At 41.4% G+C, this 16896-nt stretch overlaps 1 protein-coding gene across 1 annotated transcript in view; it reads right to left on the reverse strand.

Moving 5' to 3' along the window:
- cntn3a.2 (contactin 3a, tandem duplicate 2) overlaps positions 1 to 16135 on the reverse strand; it is a gene marked incomplete at both ends in the record, with an annotated part of 52210 nt that extends 36075 nt beyond the window's left edge. The window contains 7 exons of the mRNA XM_079479036.1: positions 1742 to 1926; positions 2434 to 2536; positions 3847 to 4050; positions 4404 to 4496; positions 5833 to 6008; positions 10970 to 11099; positions 16081 to 16135. Coding sequence (XP_079335162.1) covers positions 1742 to 1926; positions 2434 to 2536; positions 3847 to 4050; positions 4404 to 4496; positions 5833 to 6008; positions 10970 to 11099; positions 16081 to 16135 — 946 coding nt within the window. The remainder of the gene's footprint in view (positions 1 to 1741; positions 1927 to 2433; positions 2537 to 3846; positions 4051 to 4403; positions 4497 to 5832; positions 6009 to 10969; positions 11100 to 16080) is intronic.
- Positions 16136 to 16896: the final 761 nt, after the last annotated feature.

The raw sequence follows: 16896 nt of genomic DNA on the forward strand, positions 1-16896 counted from the left end.
AGCGCTTCATTCGCGTTCGGCACCTTCTCAGCATGCAGGGGCGCCAATTCTCCACACAATGAATGTATGATATATAATAGAAAGCCCAGAGTTTTTTTTCTGATCGTGCCGGTGCCGCCCCCCATGTGACATGAAAAAATGCCGCCCCGGGCGACTGCCCGGTTCGCCCGTGCCTAAAACCACCACTGGTTAAAAGCTTGATATTTTTTTGTTTCATCTATCATTTTCTAAAATAATATAATTGATTAATCTTATTACGTACGATTAATAAAAACTAGCTTAACTTTTAAGCCCTTTTTTGTAAAGAAAAATCTAAATTGTGTTAAAGTCGTTCATAAACGGAAGTAGTGATTGGTATACGTCACGATATGAAAAGAAAGACAGAGTAAAACGACTTTTAACGATGTGTTCGCGCCCTCGCGCCATTCCTCGTGACCAGAAGTGAAGAGAGGTCATCTTGAGAGGAGGAGGTTAACATTTTTTATTAAAGCTTACAAGTGCAAATTAATTCTTCATATCTTGTTTTTAATAAGTCAACGGGAAATTTGTTGAAGCAAGTGTTTCTAAGCAAATAATGTTGGACATCTTGAAGCCAAGATTTCGTGAGAATACCCCAATGGTTACTTGATAAAATAAACATGTCCACTAAATACAGACTATATTAATGCAATATTGTGATATTGCATTCATACAACAGTTCGACGGCACATGTGTCTAGATAAATCAGAAACAACATAGGAGTGTCTTTAAAACCCTCCGGTTTTTATAGGAAAGGGACAACTCCTGTCTTCCGTCACAAATTCCAGCCCAGCATAACAGCTAAACAAACCTACTAATTCCAAACCGTCACTTATTTAAAACGTGAGCTGTGTGCTTCAGTGATGTTATTAGTGAGAAATAAAGAGGCAGGCGTGCGTGTGAATGAAAGAAAGAGACCTTTAAAAGGCAACTCACCAAAAATGTGTTAATCCCAATTTTATTTGTTAAGTGATCGAGACCCTCGAGTCCCACGATGTGATTTTTTAAAAACCATGAGCTCAGAGCGCTGTGAATAAATGGCTAAGACACTGCCAACACTGCCAACAGTTAATTTCACGTAAGTGCGCTATCCAGTCGCTTCCTATTCGCCATTTTCCAGTTTTGTTATTCCATACATGCACAATGTTGAGAATTAGATCACTAGTTTCGGTTCACCACGTGAACAATCTTTGCCTTGGAGTAAGATATGCCTGTAAGCTTATTCCCCATCTGTAAGCATTCATATTATGTGTTAACTGTGATTGAAACAATGTAAAAAAGAAAGAGAATCCTAACGCATATGTACAGCCATTTGCAGACGGCAATTCACGCTTTTATATGTGATGTTATTAATATGCAGTTTGTAATTTCATATCTGGTTTATTGTACATCAGTTTTACAAAATAATTTGAAAGCATCACAGAAGTAAACACTCTAGAAAGGATAAACTGCTTCGAGTGTGTTTGTTTGTTTGCTTGTTAGCTAGCTGTCTAACGTCTTCAGAGTGATGCAGTTGCAACAACATGATAGTCCGAGTTAGTTTAGTGGTGGAGCGATACAAACAGTCAGTTCGCCTGGTGATCCTGGTGGAATATCGCATAGTTCTCACCCAATCAGATTTAAGAACCAGAAAAAACTGTTGTATAAATGACTATATAGGAAATAAACACAGCATGTGCTGTAATATGCTCAAATATAAAAGGAATGTGTGAAGCGATCATACCATGGAAAGACAGTCGTCCTTGAACCGTGTTCTTTCCCATCTTGTTCTCTGCCACACATTCATAGCCTCCGGCGTCCTCCTGCTGGAAACTGGGAATCTCGAGAACCACATTTGAGTTCTTCATCTTCACCTTGCTGGGAAACGGAACTCCATTTGCTCTCCTCCACGTGATCTGGGGAACTGGGCTGAAAGGGGAGAAAAATAAGAAATGAAAAAAGCATACGTGATAAGTACAAAAAAGGGGCATACGTGATAAGTACAAAAGAATCAAGAAATGAAGTAGAAAGGGTAAAGAGAGAGAGAGAGCAGCACTGACAAAATAGGAAACTGGTGTTTAATTTAATTATAGGATTGATTACTGTCTTTTCTCCTCAGATATCAGCTCTAACGTACTAAATGGTTCAGATTTCCTCATAAGACACCATCTTATTTCTTTTTTGCAGGGAAATGGAAGAAAACGTATATGGCTCTTCCTCTAATGGGATCAATTGAGACAGTAAAATTGCCTGGAGGCAAAAAAATAGACCGCTACACGGAATTTCCCAAACAGACTTTGACAAGCATGTTTAAAAGGTGTCGAGAAGTGGTGGAAAAGGGCCAAACACATTTAGCTCAGTGACAGAGCACTATTACAGTCGGGAAAACCGTAAAGAAAGAAAGCGGCGGCTGAGCCGAGGAGGAATTCCACTTACTTCCCCAAAGCAAAACATTCCAGTGTCACAATAGATCCCTTTGCAGCCGGAACCATCTCAGAGAAATGAACCTCTATTTTTGGCTCGTATTCGCCCATTACACCTGTGAGAATCAAAACATTGCTTTATTTTCCCATACGTAATTCAAGGTTGAAATCTCTTTAATATCTCAGTTGTTTCTCATGGAAAACAATGAAAGCAGATCACCCAAAAATTTAATTTACCTGTGTGACTTTCCTTCTTCTGCAGAACACAAAAGAAGATATTTTGAAGAATGTTGGTTACCAAACAACAATGACCCCCATTGACTTTCATTGTATGGACACAAAACCACTAAGACATTTCTCAAAATATCTTCTTTAGTGTTTTTCAGAACAAAGAAGCATATACAGGTTTTGAACGACATGAGGGTGAATAATGATGACAGAATCTTTATTTTTAAGTGAACTGCCCCTTAAAGCTCTATTGTTATATTCCAACATTTGCGTCTATTAGTATTTCTACTAAGAAACATTATAGACTAAACTGAAATATAACTGAGAAGTCTCTGAGCTATGAAAAAGCAACTGTTTTATATTTTTCTCCGTGTAGGTATGATACAAGAGGGGACACAACGGCAACAAATAATTTATATCCCATCCTGGAGCTTGACACTGTGTGGATTGGTGTGGTGTTTGCTGCACAGTTTAGAGTGTTGCTAAATATTTTATCCAGCCATTGTTTATGTTTACTTAATGGAAAAGTACATTTAGGACTGTGAAAAAGTAAGCAGGGGTGTCTATGAATCAGGCTCCAGAAAAAAGCTGTTGAGACTTGATGGTGAGCTCATTCACACCGTCTCACTATTGAAAAAAAGTGTCAAGACAACGCCATATTGAGTAAGTGCTTCGGGTGTTGCTTTCGAATCTTAGGCAAAATAACATACTGTTATAATTTAAGTGTAAATACAATTAAATCCACACTTGAGTTACAAAACAGTTTACATTCAACGAACCAGATCATCTATAGATCGATGGAAAAGCATCATGTCCGTTAAAGGTATTATTTGATTCACAAACAAACTTCCAAATCCTCACTTATTCGCCCTCGTGTCATTCAAAACCTGTAACTTTTTCATCTGCAGAACACGAAAGAAGATATTTCGAAAAATGACTCGATGGTTTTGGGTCCATAATAGAAGTCAATGGTGGTCAATGTTGTTTGGTAACCAACGTTCAATGTCAAAATATCTTGTTTTGTGTTCTGCAGAAGAAAGAAACCTCAGAACATGCCAACTTCACAAACAGCTCTATCAAAGCCTTAGAAGTCAATGGTTCATTCAGTTTCAATCAGCCTGTAGGTCTACTGTAATCATATACGACCATATAATCATTGGCACGGCTCTCGGCCGTTGGATTAAATATTGACAATTACCATCCGTCCGTAGCACCAGCGGGGTTGGGGAGCTGAGGACTTTGCTCTTAGTGATGCGATTTACCACCACACACGTGTAGTTACCCACATCCGATGGCTCCACTTTGGCAATGTAAAGGTTTCCTGTCTCCTGAGAGACAAAGCGGCGATTGTCTTGCTGAACAAAGTAATGGTACTCATTAAAGACCCATGCAAATGAGAGATCTGGAAAGCAGAGAGCACATGTAATTCATTACAAAAACAAATGAACTAGGTCGGCCAAACACAAACTGCTGGAAAATAAAAACAAAGCAACACTGGCTACACGAATAGCGTGAGTTTGGGGCAGGATCATTTGTTTGGCTGACCAATGGTAAATGGAGGAAGATATCACCTTTGCAATTTCACAAGTGACATCTTTCACAGGCTTTTAATACCTCTTCTCATTTTAAAACGCACATAAATGCCCACAGCACAGTGTCGTAACTCTGTATTGCACATGTGTATGACATATCAGAAGGCACGTTGATGCTAAGCTGAAGTGTAAATCAAAAACAGGAACAGTGTTACAGCCTTACCTCCTGAATAAGATGGTGTACCACACAGTAAAACAACCCCCTGGCCTTCCCGCACAGACACGGCACTTCTCGTTTGGGTTTTTAAATTCAAGTCTGAAAGGCATAACGACAGTCAGAAAGTAGCGAAATACATGGAAATAACGTAGAGGTTTGCCATTTTTTGGCTTGATCTCTTTGGCTAATATAAGTTTAACAATGTATCAGAATACTAAAAAAGTCAAATGTTGTACAGTAGAGCTATGGCAATTTTAAAATGATTTGACTTTGGTTAAAGCAATTGGTTGAGCTGTCGATACATGACCTGCATCAACATACATAATATTTTAACACTTGTATTCTGTTAGATTTTTGTAACATTCTTTTTGGAGGTCAAATTGACCCATATCGGATTCAATGCAATTTCCGAAAAATCACAATAATTAGCAACACACAATAAACACAACCAACACTTTATTAATGAAAATGTTCATTGTACATGTACATTCTGACTTTTTTGTATATACATTTTTCTCATTTGTTCAAAAAATCCTAACTGAACAATTTAAAGGCAGGGTAGGCAATTTAAAAATACTATGAGAGTCAATAGGGGATGATATCTGTTTGGTTACTGACATTCTTCCAAATATCTTCCTTTGTGTTTAGCAGACCAAAGAAATGTATAAGGGTGAGTGATGACAGAAAGTATCCCTGTAATTTAAGCATTTACTAAAACATTTCCAAAATCAAATCTGTTTTAGGTATTAAATAAATACACAAAGGTTAGGTATACATTAGGTATTAAATAAATAAACAAAAATGAAAATTATCTTGTCTATTCTCTGTTGTATTCTCTTGAAAATAATTTTTGAAATTGTACTGAATGTATGAATGATATTGTTTGCAAAATTATCAAAAATAATTTTGATAAAACTCCCCCGTCGATCAGCAAATCCCCTTATTTATTACAAAATGATATGCCTACAAAAATATATTATATCAGCAAAATAACCCATCCATTTATATTGACAATCATTCAGTTTAATTGACGATCTTATTATAAATAAATATGAATTTCTCCCCATTACGCTAGTCCCATATCGGAAGCCTCCACCGAAGAGTATAGATACCAAGAGTCAAAACTCTGGTGCTTTTTTGGAAACAGCGTGACCGCCATTTTGGGGTGAAAATGCTTTGTAACTGACATGGTTTCTAGTAAGCCAAGGATTTTCATCATTTAGGTATAATTTCAGCTTTAATGCATTTATTTTAAAGCAGCTGATATTGCCATTGTGACAGCAAAAAGTTAAGCCGCTTTCACCCCAAAATGGCAGAAACCGCAGGGCAATGGAGCAATGGAACGTTCTATAGAGACTTTTTGCCTCCACTTTAAACCAGGTTCTCCAGAATTGAGCAGCTAACATAGCATGCTAACACACAGCTGATGGCTTACATGCAAATTGGAGGCTAGCTCTCCTGCTGAGAACTGCTCCCAGTGGGTTGAACGCAGTGCACTGGTATATTCCTCCATCCTGGGCCCGGTCCAGACTCTTAATGACTAAATTCCCCCCAGACAGCCGCCGACGGGAATCAGTCCGGAGATTAATCAATGTGCCGTTCAGAGACCACCTACGGATGCACAAACAGACAAATAATAGAGCTCAAAGCCCAATGTGTTGAGATAACCACTGAATTTGATTGATTTGTTTTGGAATCGCCTCTGAAATTGATTTTGGATGTACTAGTGCAAAACCATTGTATCATTATACAGTAGGTACACTAGAATGTCTCTTATCATACACATTTGTCTTAATATCAAATGGAGATATTTAGTAATATCACATAATAGATTTCAAATAGTCCGATCTGAACCTTCGAAATTCACGTCTAGAGGACTATTAAACTGGGAGGTTAAAGACAGACTTTCTGAACGATTTCCCTCCGCTCCCTTTGTCCTTTTCATTGCACCATGATTAGTGCTGGAGAGAATCATCAATTTTGCCTTCTCACACCTCATCTACGCCTATCATTAAGACCCGAGATCTGAGACCACCTGAGGCCACAACCGCTAGCCTGCAATTCAGCGGCCAGCCCACTAATAAGGACAGCTTTTTAAAGGGTGCTGGATCACTGGAGCTTCCTGGGGCCTCACCAGTCATTTATTCTGACAGGACATCAGCCGGGTTCAAATCCCATGATTCAACTGTGTGTCTGTACAGCCCAGGAACAGATGCGAGGATGAGAGGGGCCAAATGCTACAAAACCAGCCAAGGTGGTTGTTTTAATGGTTTTAGGGGGGGTTTGGAAGACCAGCTAGACCAATTTAAACCAGAACATCAGGCATTATATACATTTTCTTTAGTGCATTTATTCAGAAATGCCATCGTCAGTTGTCTTTTAAACGTTAAAATGTTATTGTAAAAAAATATTTTAGTACAAATTCTCATATAGATGAAAATTATTAAATATAATTCTTCTGGTTATGAAAAGAATTAGAAATGTACCGATATATCGGGCAATAATCGGTCGATTAAAGCAATTTTTCAAAAATGTTTAAATATAGATGTTGATCAGGGTTCGATATATCCTGTCAATCAAAAGAGGACAGGAAAATGCAATGAATTTGTGCTCCGTATACAGAAAATGTTCCTCACCGGTTTGATGTTAAATATTAATAGTCATTAAATTAAGTAACATTCAGAAAGTCTTTAAAATCGGTATCGGCAGATATTACTATGAATAATCATTATTAATTGTTTTATTTTAATTAATTTTAGCACTTCAAATCTACCTGTTACAGGGAGAGTTCGCTCAAAAATACTAATTTAATATGAATTCACGTTCATGTCATTCAAAACTTTTTAAAGAAATGTCTACAATGGAATTATAGTTGTTTGATTACCAACTTTCATCTCAATATCTTCTTTTGTGTTCTGCAGAAAAAAGAAAGTCATACAGGTCTGAAATGACATGAGGATGAATAAATAATGAAAATTATTTTGTTTTTGCGTGATCTATCCCTTTAAACCAAAAACAAACTAGTTGGCCAAGTTTGGAGACTTGCTAGATCACCTTAAACCATCCAAAATCACCTTAAACTGGTGGAAGTTTTTTTTTTGATTATCCATCATGAACGCACTAAATGCAAACACCTAACATAGGAAACATGGTAATATATCAATCCCACAATACTTGGGATCACGTAAGAGCTAAAATCCCACGAGGCCGGTGACAAATCAACAATCACAAATACTCCACGCTACAACGGCACACAGACGGCAAAGAACGTGAGCTGGATTCAGCCACCCACGCTACAAGCAACTCTTCAATGAAAGACACAACAGGTTAACCATACGGCAAACTTGACGGAACATCACTTGACGTAATGCATTGGTTTCAGTCACAGTGGCTTCTCATTTTCACACATGTATATGTATTATCTTCTCCTTTCACCGTGTTTATCTCTAAGAGCAGATGTAAATGTCATGAGCATAACGGGATCAGGGTAAAGAACAAGAACAGAACGCTCTTGACGTCTCAGAAATTCGCTGTGATAGCATTTCCTTACCGTTCCAATCATCGGCCGCTTCTGACGCGAGGCCTCCCGCGAGCAATGCAAATAAGAGCCACTCGCCGTCACCAGTAAAAATGAAACCGAGACAAGCGAAGCCTCATCAAGGGCACTCGACGCACAGCGACGAATAGGCGCCATACCGCGCAGAACGTGAGTGCAGGAGAAAAGATGATGGGAAATGAGGGGTGGGGGAGGGCCGAGAGAAGTGGGGTTACGCTGTCCTCTGGGGGTTTTCTAGAAAGTGCAGTGTCTCCGCTGTGGCTAAGGTTGAACTTGAGTCGACCCTGCTGTTCATATCAATTTTGGATGAAGTGCGGGGGGGCTTCATTGATATGACTGCCGGTGCCAGCTCATCTGCTCATTTCTCTTCTGTTCTCGAGGTGCTCAGACCTTCAACACCTGTGGACCGCCCTGGAGACCCGTCTCTGGCTGTGGCAACCAGTGTGTGTTCCAGGGGAACAATCTCTCTCAAACCAGGCACACACACTTCAGGGCCGCCAGCAATGGGCTGTCTCATTCAACAGCTTGAAAAAGCTCAGCTTTCCATGCAAGCAAAGCCAAACTCGTATGAACATGTATTCACCACAGCTGACAGCTGACTGGCTATGTGGTATTTTCATGTACTAAATTGAGTTACTTCTTTTAAATAAAGTTTTATTAAAATGTATGTATTTTTCTCTGTTTGTTCATTTATTACATTTGCATTTATGCATTTGGCAGACGCTTTTATCCAAATTGACTTACAATGCATATGGTGATATATGATATACAGTCAAACCAGAAATTATTCAGACACAAGCTAATTTATGAACGCGAGGATAGCAAACTGAAATAAACTGACATATTTAACCCCAAAATTCTCCATACAGTCGACTACCGGATAAAACTGATAAAACTTTGGGATCAAATTATTCAGACACTTTGACCTGACCATGTTTTGCTTTAGTGTTTCTTTCTATAATTGCTAATGCGACCTGTTCACACCAAAGACTGAACAAAATGAAGCATTGCTAATTCTTCTTCTGTATCTACATACACCACGGTCCCCTTACATGGAATTCACCGTGTTGCTTCTACAGTAGCCTAAATGGACAAACTGCTCAACAGAGCGCGTGTCCTTTTCATAAATCTCCTTTAGTAAAGAAGTGAAAATATGACGACATCTTAGTTTTGTGTCAGCCACCGTGGTGGAGTGACCCGTTGGTTGCAATTTCGCAACTTCACCTCTAGATGCCGCTAAAATCTCCACAATGCTCCTTTAAACTCAGCAACCCCCCCCAGCCCCAGGGGTGGGTCCAAAGACCGGTCCTCTTGGAACTTTAATTGAATACCCTGCTGTAGAGTAATATAACTTAATAATTGTCAAATTATTGTCAAATATCAAACTTTTATTATTCTACTCCAATTTATGTGGGTGGTGCACTCAGGATAAAATAAAAATGCTACAGACCTTAAGAATTCAAGACATTTGTACAGGAAAACAAGTCAAAAATATAGTAAGAAACTAATTTCTGCAGTGTTTTTGAGACGTCTCAAAATAGTGCGTGCGCAAGGAAAGCTTTTACTTTTACTGGCGAATATTTTAATATATTCATTTACTTTGGTATTCACTAAGAAAAAACAGACTTTTAAAGAAAGTCGTCATGCAGGCAGGCAGGCGTTAGAAGCTAATAGAAGCTGAAAGCTGAGATATTTTGAACTCAAGGTTTGATGTAGTCTTTTAAGCAATTACCACAAATCTTTTTAGCAGCAGATTCATTTAAACTTCGCCCCTTCAAAAACAAATTTCTGTCTGCGATCGCAGTTCATTGAAGAATTTCCGCAGATTAAATCAAATCTCGCTGGCAATTGGCCGTCGATATCTCGTGCCGCCACTAAGCACAGAGATGTGATGAAGTCTGTCGAATCTTTTCGCTTGGGGTTTCTTGTCAATATTTTTTGCCAAGGTGTCAGGAAACTTTGGTGGGAGAAATTATATTTTGACAATAAGGCGAGCGATTGCCGTATGCTGTTCAGACTCCGGCCTGTGAGATAGTGAAGGAGTAATTTAAAAGTGCATCTACCTTCAGTTTTTATGAACCTCATGGTTGTCGCAGGGCAATTTATTCTAGAGTGCTGACAACTTGGCTTCCCTTCTCGATAGCAGGAAAGAGTCGACGTAAAGCACTTCAGCTCTATTTGCACATAAAGCGAGGTGTGCAGGTTAACGCTTCGACGGCGCCTTGGTGTGAAGCTGAGTGCGGCAAGAGAAAGAGCAAAAAGATGATTAGACGAAAGCGAGACGTACGTGGGCCTACAAAACTGTACAGTGGAGCTAAACATCACCACGATGCCTTGGATCAGTCGGGAGACATGGGTCCTCTGACAGAGACGCACTTGAATCTGAGCAGATGTCTAAACAAAAGATCCTTTTCAGAAACAGATTTATTTAAGAACCATGCAAACGGGTTTTCAAAATATGCTTTTGAATAAAAGATGCACATATCGCATTCAAACAATCTAGTTTCAATTGAATGATGCATGACACGCGTTGGGTGTCACATGTTTAATTGATGCGTACGTGCCGATGAATTCATTGAGCCCTGCGGGCCGCGAAGCCCGTGCAAATATTGCAGTTTTATGGTGGCTCTGTTGAGACGGAGCCCAAGATGACACAATGAGGTACGGCCTCGGGAAGTGAAATCTATAATCCATTAAATTAAAGGAACACTCCTGACTGACCATCGCCGTCAGATAATGCAGATGTCAGGATGTGACACAGCTCTCCTCGGTGTATATCTAATCTCCACGTACGGCAAAAATTAATGGACTGCAGGAACAACCGGATTGTTTTCTCACGAATACCTCTGGCCATCGCAAAGGAGCTGTGAATTCTCTACATCTCAGTCAATGAATGCTAATAATATCTTACTGCACGAATGAGCACTCTTATGAATGACAAGCGAGGCAGAATGATTTTAATTACAGAGGGTACGAAGAAGATGAAGTGGAGGAAGAAAATGTGAGCTGGATATACCTGTATTGAGGGGGAGGAATGCCCTTAGCATCACAGGTCAGCGTGGCTTCTTCTTCCAGCGAGCCCACGGTTAGATCGCTGGGTTCCATGCGCCATTTTGGACTGTTAAAGGATTTGTAATCTAGACACTCTGAGAGCAGAATATAAAAAAAGAGCAAAACAAATAAATAACCAAACATTTGTACATCCTATTAAAGAGTAGTGAAGTTAACCAAAGATGAAAACTCATTTTTTGCACATATGGATTATTGATTCTTCAAGAACTTTTTTTGTCATTTCTCAACACGAAACTAACTATGGCGGTCCCCAACAAAACAACCATAATAAAACATTAACCAGTAGAAATTTTACAATCATTACCACAAACAATTTTTTTAACTTCATTTTCACGTTTTCTGAAATGCTGTAAAACATTAAATAAACTGAAAATCATATTTATTTGGATGTAAAATAATATGAAAAACATTGAATTTTACTTTGCGGAAAATGTTTCGGAATGGTATTTTTCCTGCACCCAGTCGTCGGAATAGTCATGTGCATAAAACAGTAAAATGTTGGCAAGAATAAAAAATTATTCAGATTCAAGAATCAAATAGGCATTCATAGATAAAAATATAAATATTCAGATGTAATTGCACATAAAAAATCTGAAATTAGTTTACAATAGTGCTGTTTCAAAAACGTTAAAACTGTATTGCACGTGCTTAGTCTCTATATTCTCAAATTCTTTATTTTTGCTCTTGTCTCTTGCATTCAAATATTAAATAGAATAAACTACAAAAATAAAAACTAGCTAGGTGTTAGGACTCTGTCCTTCCTGTCTCGAGCTTTCGGGCTCCCTGGGCAGAGTCATGACATTGCTACGTCTTTCGGGTTTTTGTTGTGTTATGTGTGGAGACATGTGGCTTTATGTTGTTACGTGATGCCACGTGTCTTCCTGTTATGTCTCTCAGCCCCACCCTCCTATCTCTGGTAATTTCCTAAGGGTTTCATTCCCATCGTCTGTTTGGTGTTTCACTTTAATTAGGGTTTTATTCCCATCAGCTGTCACCACTCTCCCCATGTAATCACTCCTCGTTAGTGTCTCCCTTTATATAGTCTTAGTTTCCCTCTGTTCAGTGTCGGTGCATTGTCTTCTGTTGGTGATCACTGGATGTCTTGCTGTTCTGTGGACTTCGTGTTTTGGATTACCTGTTTCTAAATTTGTGGATTTATATAGTTTTTCCTGTAGACCACGTTTTGTCCCCATAGAGGGAAGTGTTTGTTTGCCTTTGTTTTTTTGGTTCATGTTTTCCCAGTGTGGATGTTTCATTTAATAAAAGTTTATTTACGTTAACCCTTTGTCTGCCTGCATCTGGGTTCTGTCCAAGCCATTTCGTGACAGAATGCACCGACCCAGAAGAACCCAGCAGGCAGCTCTTTTCGCTGCAAGGTCTCGCCAGCCTCGTCCCCTATGCAGCATTCGCCAGGGGAACTTGGACCTGGATGTGTACCTGGACAGGTTCCTGGAGGCCACAGGGGAGGTGCTCCTCGGGGAGGAGGAGGTGACTGCGGCGTTCAACAGCGGCCTCAGGGTTCCCCTATCGCCAGCGGAGATGAGGAGGCTGAGACCTCTGGACTTTGAGGGCGTACTCCGGTTCGCCATGAGCCGACCGGAGCCCAGGGTCTCCGTCCTACCGAGGGTCTCTTCTCCGTTGGGCCCAATCACTGAGGGTCTCGCCCTGAAGCTCGGAGTCGTGACTACCTTCTCGGACCCTGCAACCTCTCCACCAACCACCAGTCTTCGGGGCAAGCGTGGAAGGAGAGAGTCCTGGGGGTCCTCTTCGGAGGCCTCCAACGCGGAGCCAGCCCCATCCTTCACCTCCTTCCTCCAGCCGACTACCAGGCAATTGGCTCGGCAGAAGAGAAAGAGGCAACGGAGGGGGGCACGTAACCCAGCCCAGCCGGCTCTCCTGCCGGTTCTCCAGCCGGGTTTACAGCCAGCGATCCAGCAGGCGTCCAGACCTGCCTCTCCGCAGGCGTCCAGACCTGCCTCTCCGCAGGCGTCCAGACCTGCCTCTCCGCAGGCGTCCGGACCTGCCTCTCCGCAGGCGTCAGGACCTGCCTCTCCCCAGGCGTCAGGACCTGCCTCTCCCCAGGCGTCAGGACCTGCCTCTCCCCAGGCGTCAGGACCTGCCTGTCCGCAGGCGTCAGGACCTGCCTTTCCGCAGGCGTCAGGACCTGCCTTTCCGCAGGCGTCAGGACCTGCCTTTCCGCAGGCGTCAGGACCTGCCTTTCCGCAGGCGTCAGGACCTGCCTTTCCGCAGGCGTCAGGACCTGCCTTTCCGCAGGCGTCAGGACCTGCCTTTCCGCAGGCGTCAGGACCTGCCTTTCCGGCATCCAGACCTGCCCTTCCGCAGGCGGATTTCCAGCCGGTGCCTCAGCCTGTTCTCCGGCCGGCATCACCTCAAACTTTTTTCCCCCTTGGACACACACCTCTCCCTAGCCCCTTCAAGTCCCCGCCGGTCTCGTCCGGTTGCTTCAAGTCCCCGCCGGTCTCGTCCGGTTGTTTCAAGTCCCCGCCGGTCTCGTCCGGTTGTTTCAAGTCCCCGCCGGTCTCGTCCGGTTGTTTCAAGTCCCCGCCGGTCTCGTCCGGTTGTTTCAAGTCCCCGCCGGTCTCGTCCGGTTGTTTCAAGTCTCCTCAACCTGTCCCACCCTTTTCTGGTGTCCCCAAGGTTTGGCCTCCCATTCCACCACCACCCCTCCCATGTTTGTTGTTTTTGTTGACCCACCCGAACCCCTTCATAGCCTCCCTTATGTTCCCTTTAGTTTGTTCTGTGTTGTGCTTGTGGTGTTTGTCTTTGTGCTTTTGTGTTTTGGCCCGCTGAGGTTTCTCCCTTGAGACGCCATGGGGCGTTTCTGGGGGCGGGGGTAATGTTAGGACTCTGTCCTTCCTGTCTCGAGCTTTCGGGCTCCCTGGGCAGAGTCATGACATTGCTACGTCTTTCGGGTTTTTGTTGTGTTATGTGTGGAGACATGTGGCTTTATGTTGTTACGTGATGCCACGTGTCTTCCTGTTATGTCTCTCAGCCCCACCCTCCTATCTCTGGTAATTTCCTAAGGGTTTCATTCCCATCGTCTGTTTGGTGTTTCACTTTAATTAGGGTTTTATTCCCATCAGCTGTCACCACTCTCCCCATGTAATCACTCCTCGTTAGTGTCTCCCTTTATATAGTCTTAGTTTCCCTCTGTTCAGTGTCGGTGCATTGTCTTCTGTTGGTGATCACTGGATGTCTTGCTGTTCTGTGGACTTCGTGTTTTGGATTACCTGTTTCTAAATTTGTGGATTTATATAGTTTTTCCTGTAGACCACGTTTTGTCCCCATAGAGGGAAGTGTTTGTTTGCCTTTGTTTTTTTGGTTCATGTTTTCCCAGTGTGGATGTTTCATTTAATAAAAGTTTATTTACGTTAACCCTTTGTCTGCCTGCATCTGGGTTCTGTCCAAGCCATTTCGTGACACTAGGTTAGCTGAATAGAGATGCTCCGATCAGGAATTTCACACGCGATACCGTGTATCTATTTCTTGTCATTATGGCAGAGATACGGATCCCGATCCTTGAAGCTCTGTATAACTGATACGTAAGCTCTCCGATCACATTAACCTGTTTTCAGATCAAGTAGATGTGGCCTTTGTTATATTTTAACAGAAATTTAAATTAACTACTGAAGTGTCGACTCAGGTTAGTTTTTAAACATCACAGTCATTTCTGCGGCACCAAATCATTTACGTACACACGCATCATGTACATCCTCACGCGTTGATATCATCAAATTGCGATCGGTTCGTGAGATCGCTCAAATTGAGTGAGTACCAATTGAAATGTGATTATCAGCCAATGTGCGGCCAATCATTTGAAGCATCCTTACTGAATACCATAAAATCTACATAAATCTTTGTTAGTATATATTGCTTACAAGGAAATATAATTAGACACATAACCTTATTGGTTAATGCTTTGCATTGGTAATAAATTAATATTTTATATATTAATATATGTAATACTAATATGTTTCTGAAAAAATTGTGTTTCTGAACCATTTATGGTGATTGACAGGTAACTATATGCTTTCGTTCTTATACATTTTGGGTCGAACTCTTCATTTAATGCGCAGTTCAAATCTGGGCTTTTTTATGAAAACAATCACACATTCTATCTGGATCGACCTCGAGCGGTCTAAAAAGCTATTGTGCGTTTTTGTTAGTAAAGAACCCTGCAGATGACACAACTCGCACAGTAACAAGCACGACGTTGCGCGAACGCGGACCATATGTGGTGAGATCACACCAGGTGTGTGCCTTCTAATCAAGAGCTCCGCGCGACGCTCAATCCCTGCTTAAGACGGCATCAAAGTGAAATCACATGATTGTTCACATTTAAGTGTGACATTCGCTTCGAAAATTGGAATTGAGGAGCTTCAAGTGACATTTATATCTTGTGCATCAAAATGGCGGTCATGAGGATAAGACAGAAATGGATGAAAATGAGACACGTCTCAGATGAACAACAACGCACTGGTCAGTTTACGCATGCAACAAAGTATATTTCCAATGAGTTCATATTGAGAGAAATAATTTCCACTTTGACGTCTGTAGGTAGTCGAGCGATTAAACTGTGACGTACCGGTTCTATTTCCTTGGAGGGCAAATTGTATCAGAGTCTCCAAACCTTCCATGACACGCAATTCATTTCAAAATGACTCCACAGCTTAATTGCAATCTCTACCACAGCCAAAAACAAGTCCCGTTCCTGTACGCCCGATTCTGCACGTCAGGGTCGATTATTGTCCCGAGCTTATAATCATGATGTGGACTGATGACAACATCTTTCTCTCCAATGGGTTTACTCTGGACCAATAAACGACCAGTCAAGTTAACCGCACACATAATGCTTCACTAAACAAGAGATCATTTAATAAAAGTGGCGGCCCTCGAATATACGCTTTCAACTTTTAAACTGCGACTGTCTGAACATCTTCATGGCTAAGGAATGATTAAGTTTAAGCTGATAGAAATGTAGTTGTGAATATGCCACAAGAGCCACACGGGGAAAGAATTACCAATTCATTTTACCTGCAAGATACTCCATGATTGATAGCAGCAAAAACTGTTTCCATAGTAACGTCATCTTCGGCTGCCAGGGCGAGTGTTCCTTGCATTCAGTGCACCGTGAATGAACGGCACCTCTTGAGGGAGAAAACGCCTGACCTGTCGAGGACCAAATTATACAAGGAATTAGAAAAACCCCAGCTGTTATAGAGAGCCGTCATAGGATAAGCAAAAGTTGTTGTGGGCTAAATATTTACAATAACTGTACGTTCACACCGCCAGCGACTGTGTCGCTAGTCTGTTGCTACGAGGTAGTTAGAAAGCGTTTCTAGCTTGCTCTAGTAACAGTTATAAACAAACCCTGCAGTAACTGATGATAGATGGATGACGTGAGCTTCACTGCTGTACTCCAATTGGTAGGCGCTCCCAAAAGTTGCTTGTCATTTGCATAAAGTTGAGCAATTCTCAACTTTATCGCTTCGCTAGACACACACCTACTTCATGTCACCAACGGTCACTGTCGCCAGGAGAAACGCTGAGTTTCCACTGAAATTAAAGACATTGCGTCACTGGTGGTGTGAACACACAGTAATGCACCTAATATTAAAGACCACAAATGAGGACTCTTCCCATGATGCAACATTTTTACTGATTGACAAGATGACATGATATGTGAAATGAGGCGTTACAAAATAAAATAAAAAATTCCAATTCTCAACTTTCATTCAATGTCTTGATGTCATAAATCACAGAAGACTCCAGAAAGATTTCAAGGGACACCAAAATAAAAACTCTTTCATCATTAACTTTCTTCCTGGTTCCGAACACAAAAGATGGTAT

The sequence above is a fragment of the Barbatula barbatula genome (assembly GCF_947034865.1).
Source record: "Barbatula barbatula genome assembly, chromosome: 17".
Lineage (NCBI taxonomy): Eukaryota > Metazoa > Chordata > Actinopteri > Cypriniformes > Nemacheilidae > Barbatula > Barbatula barbatula.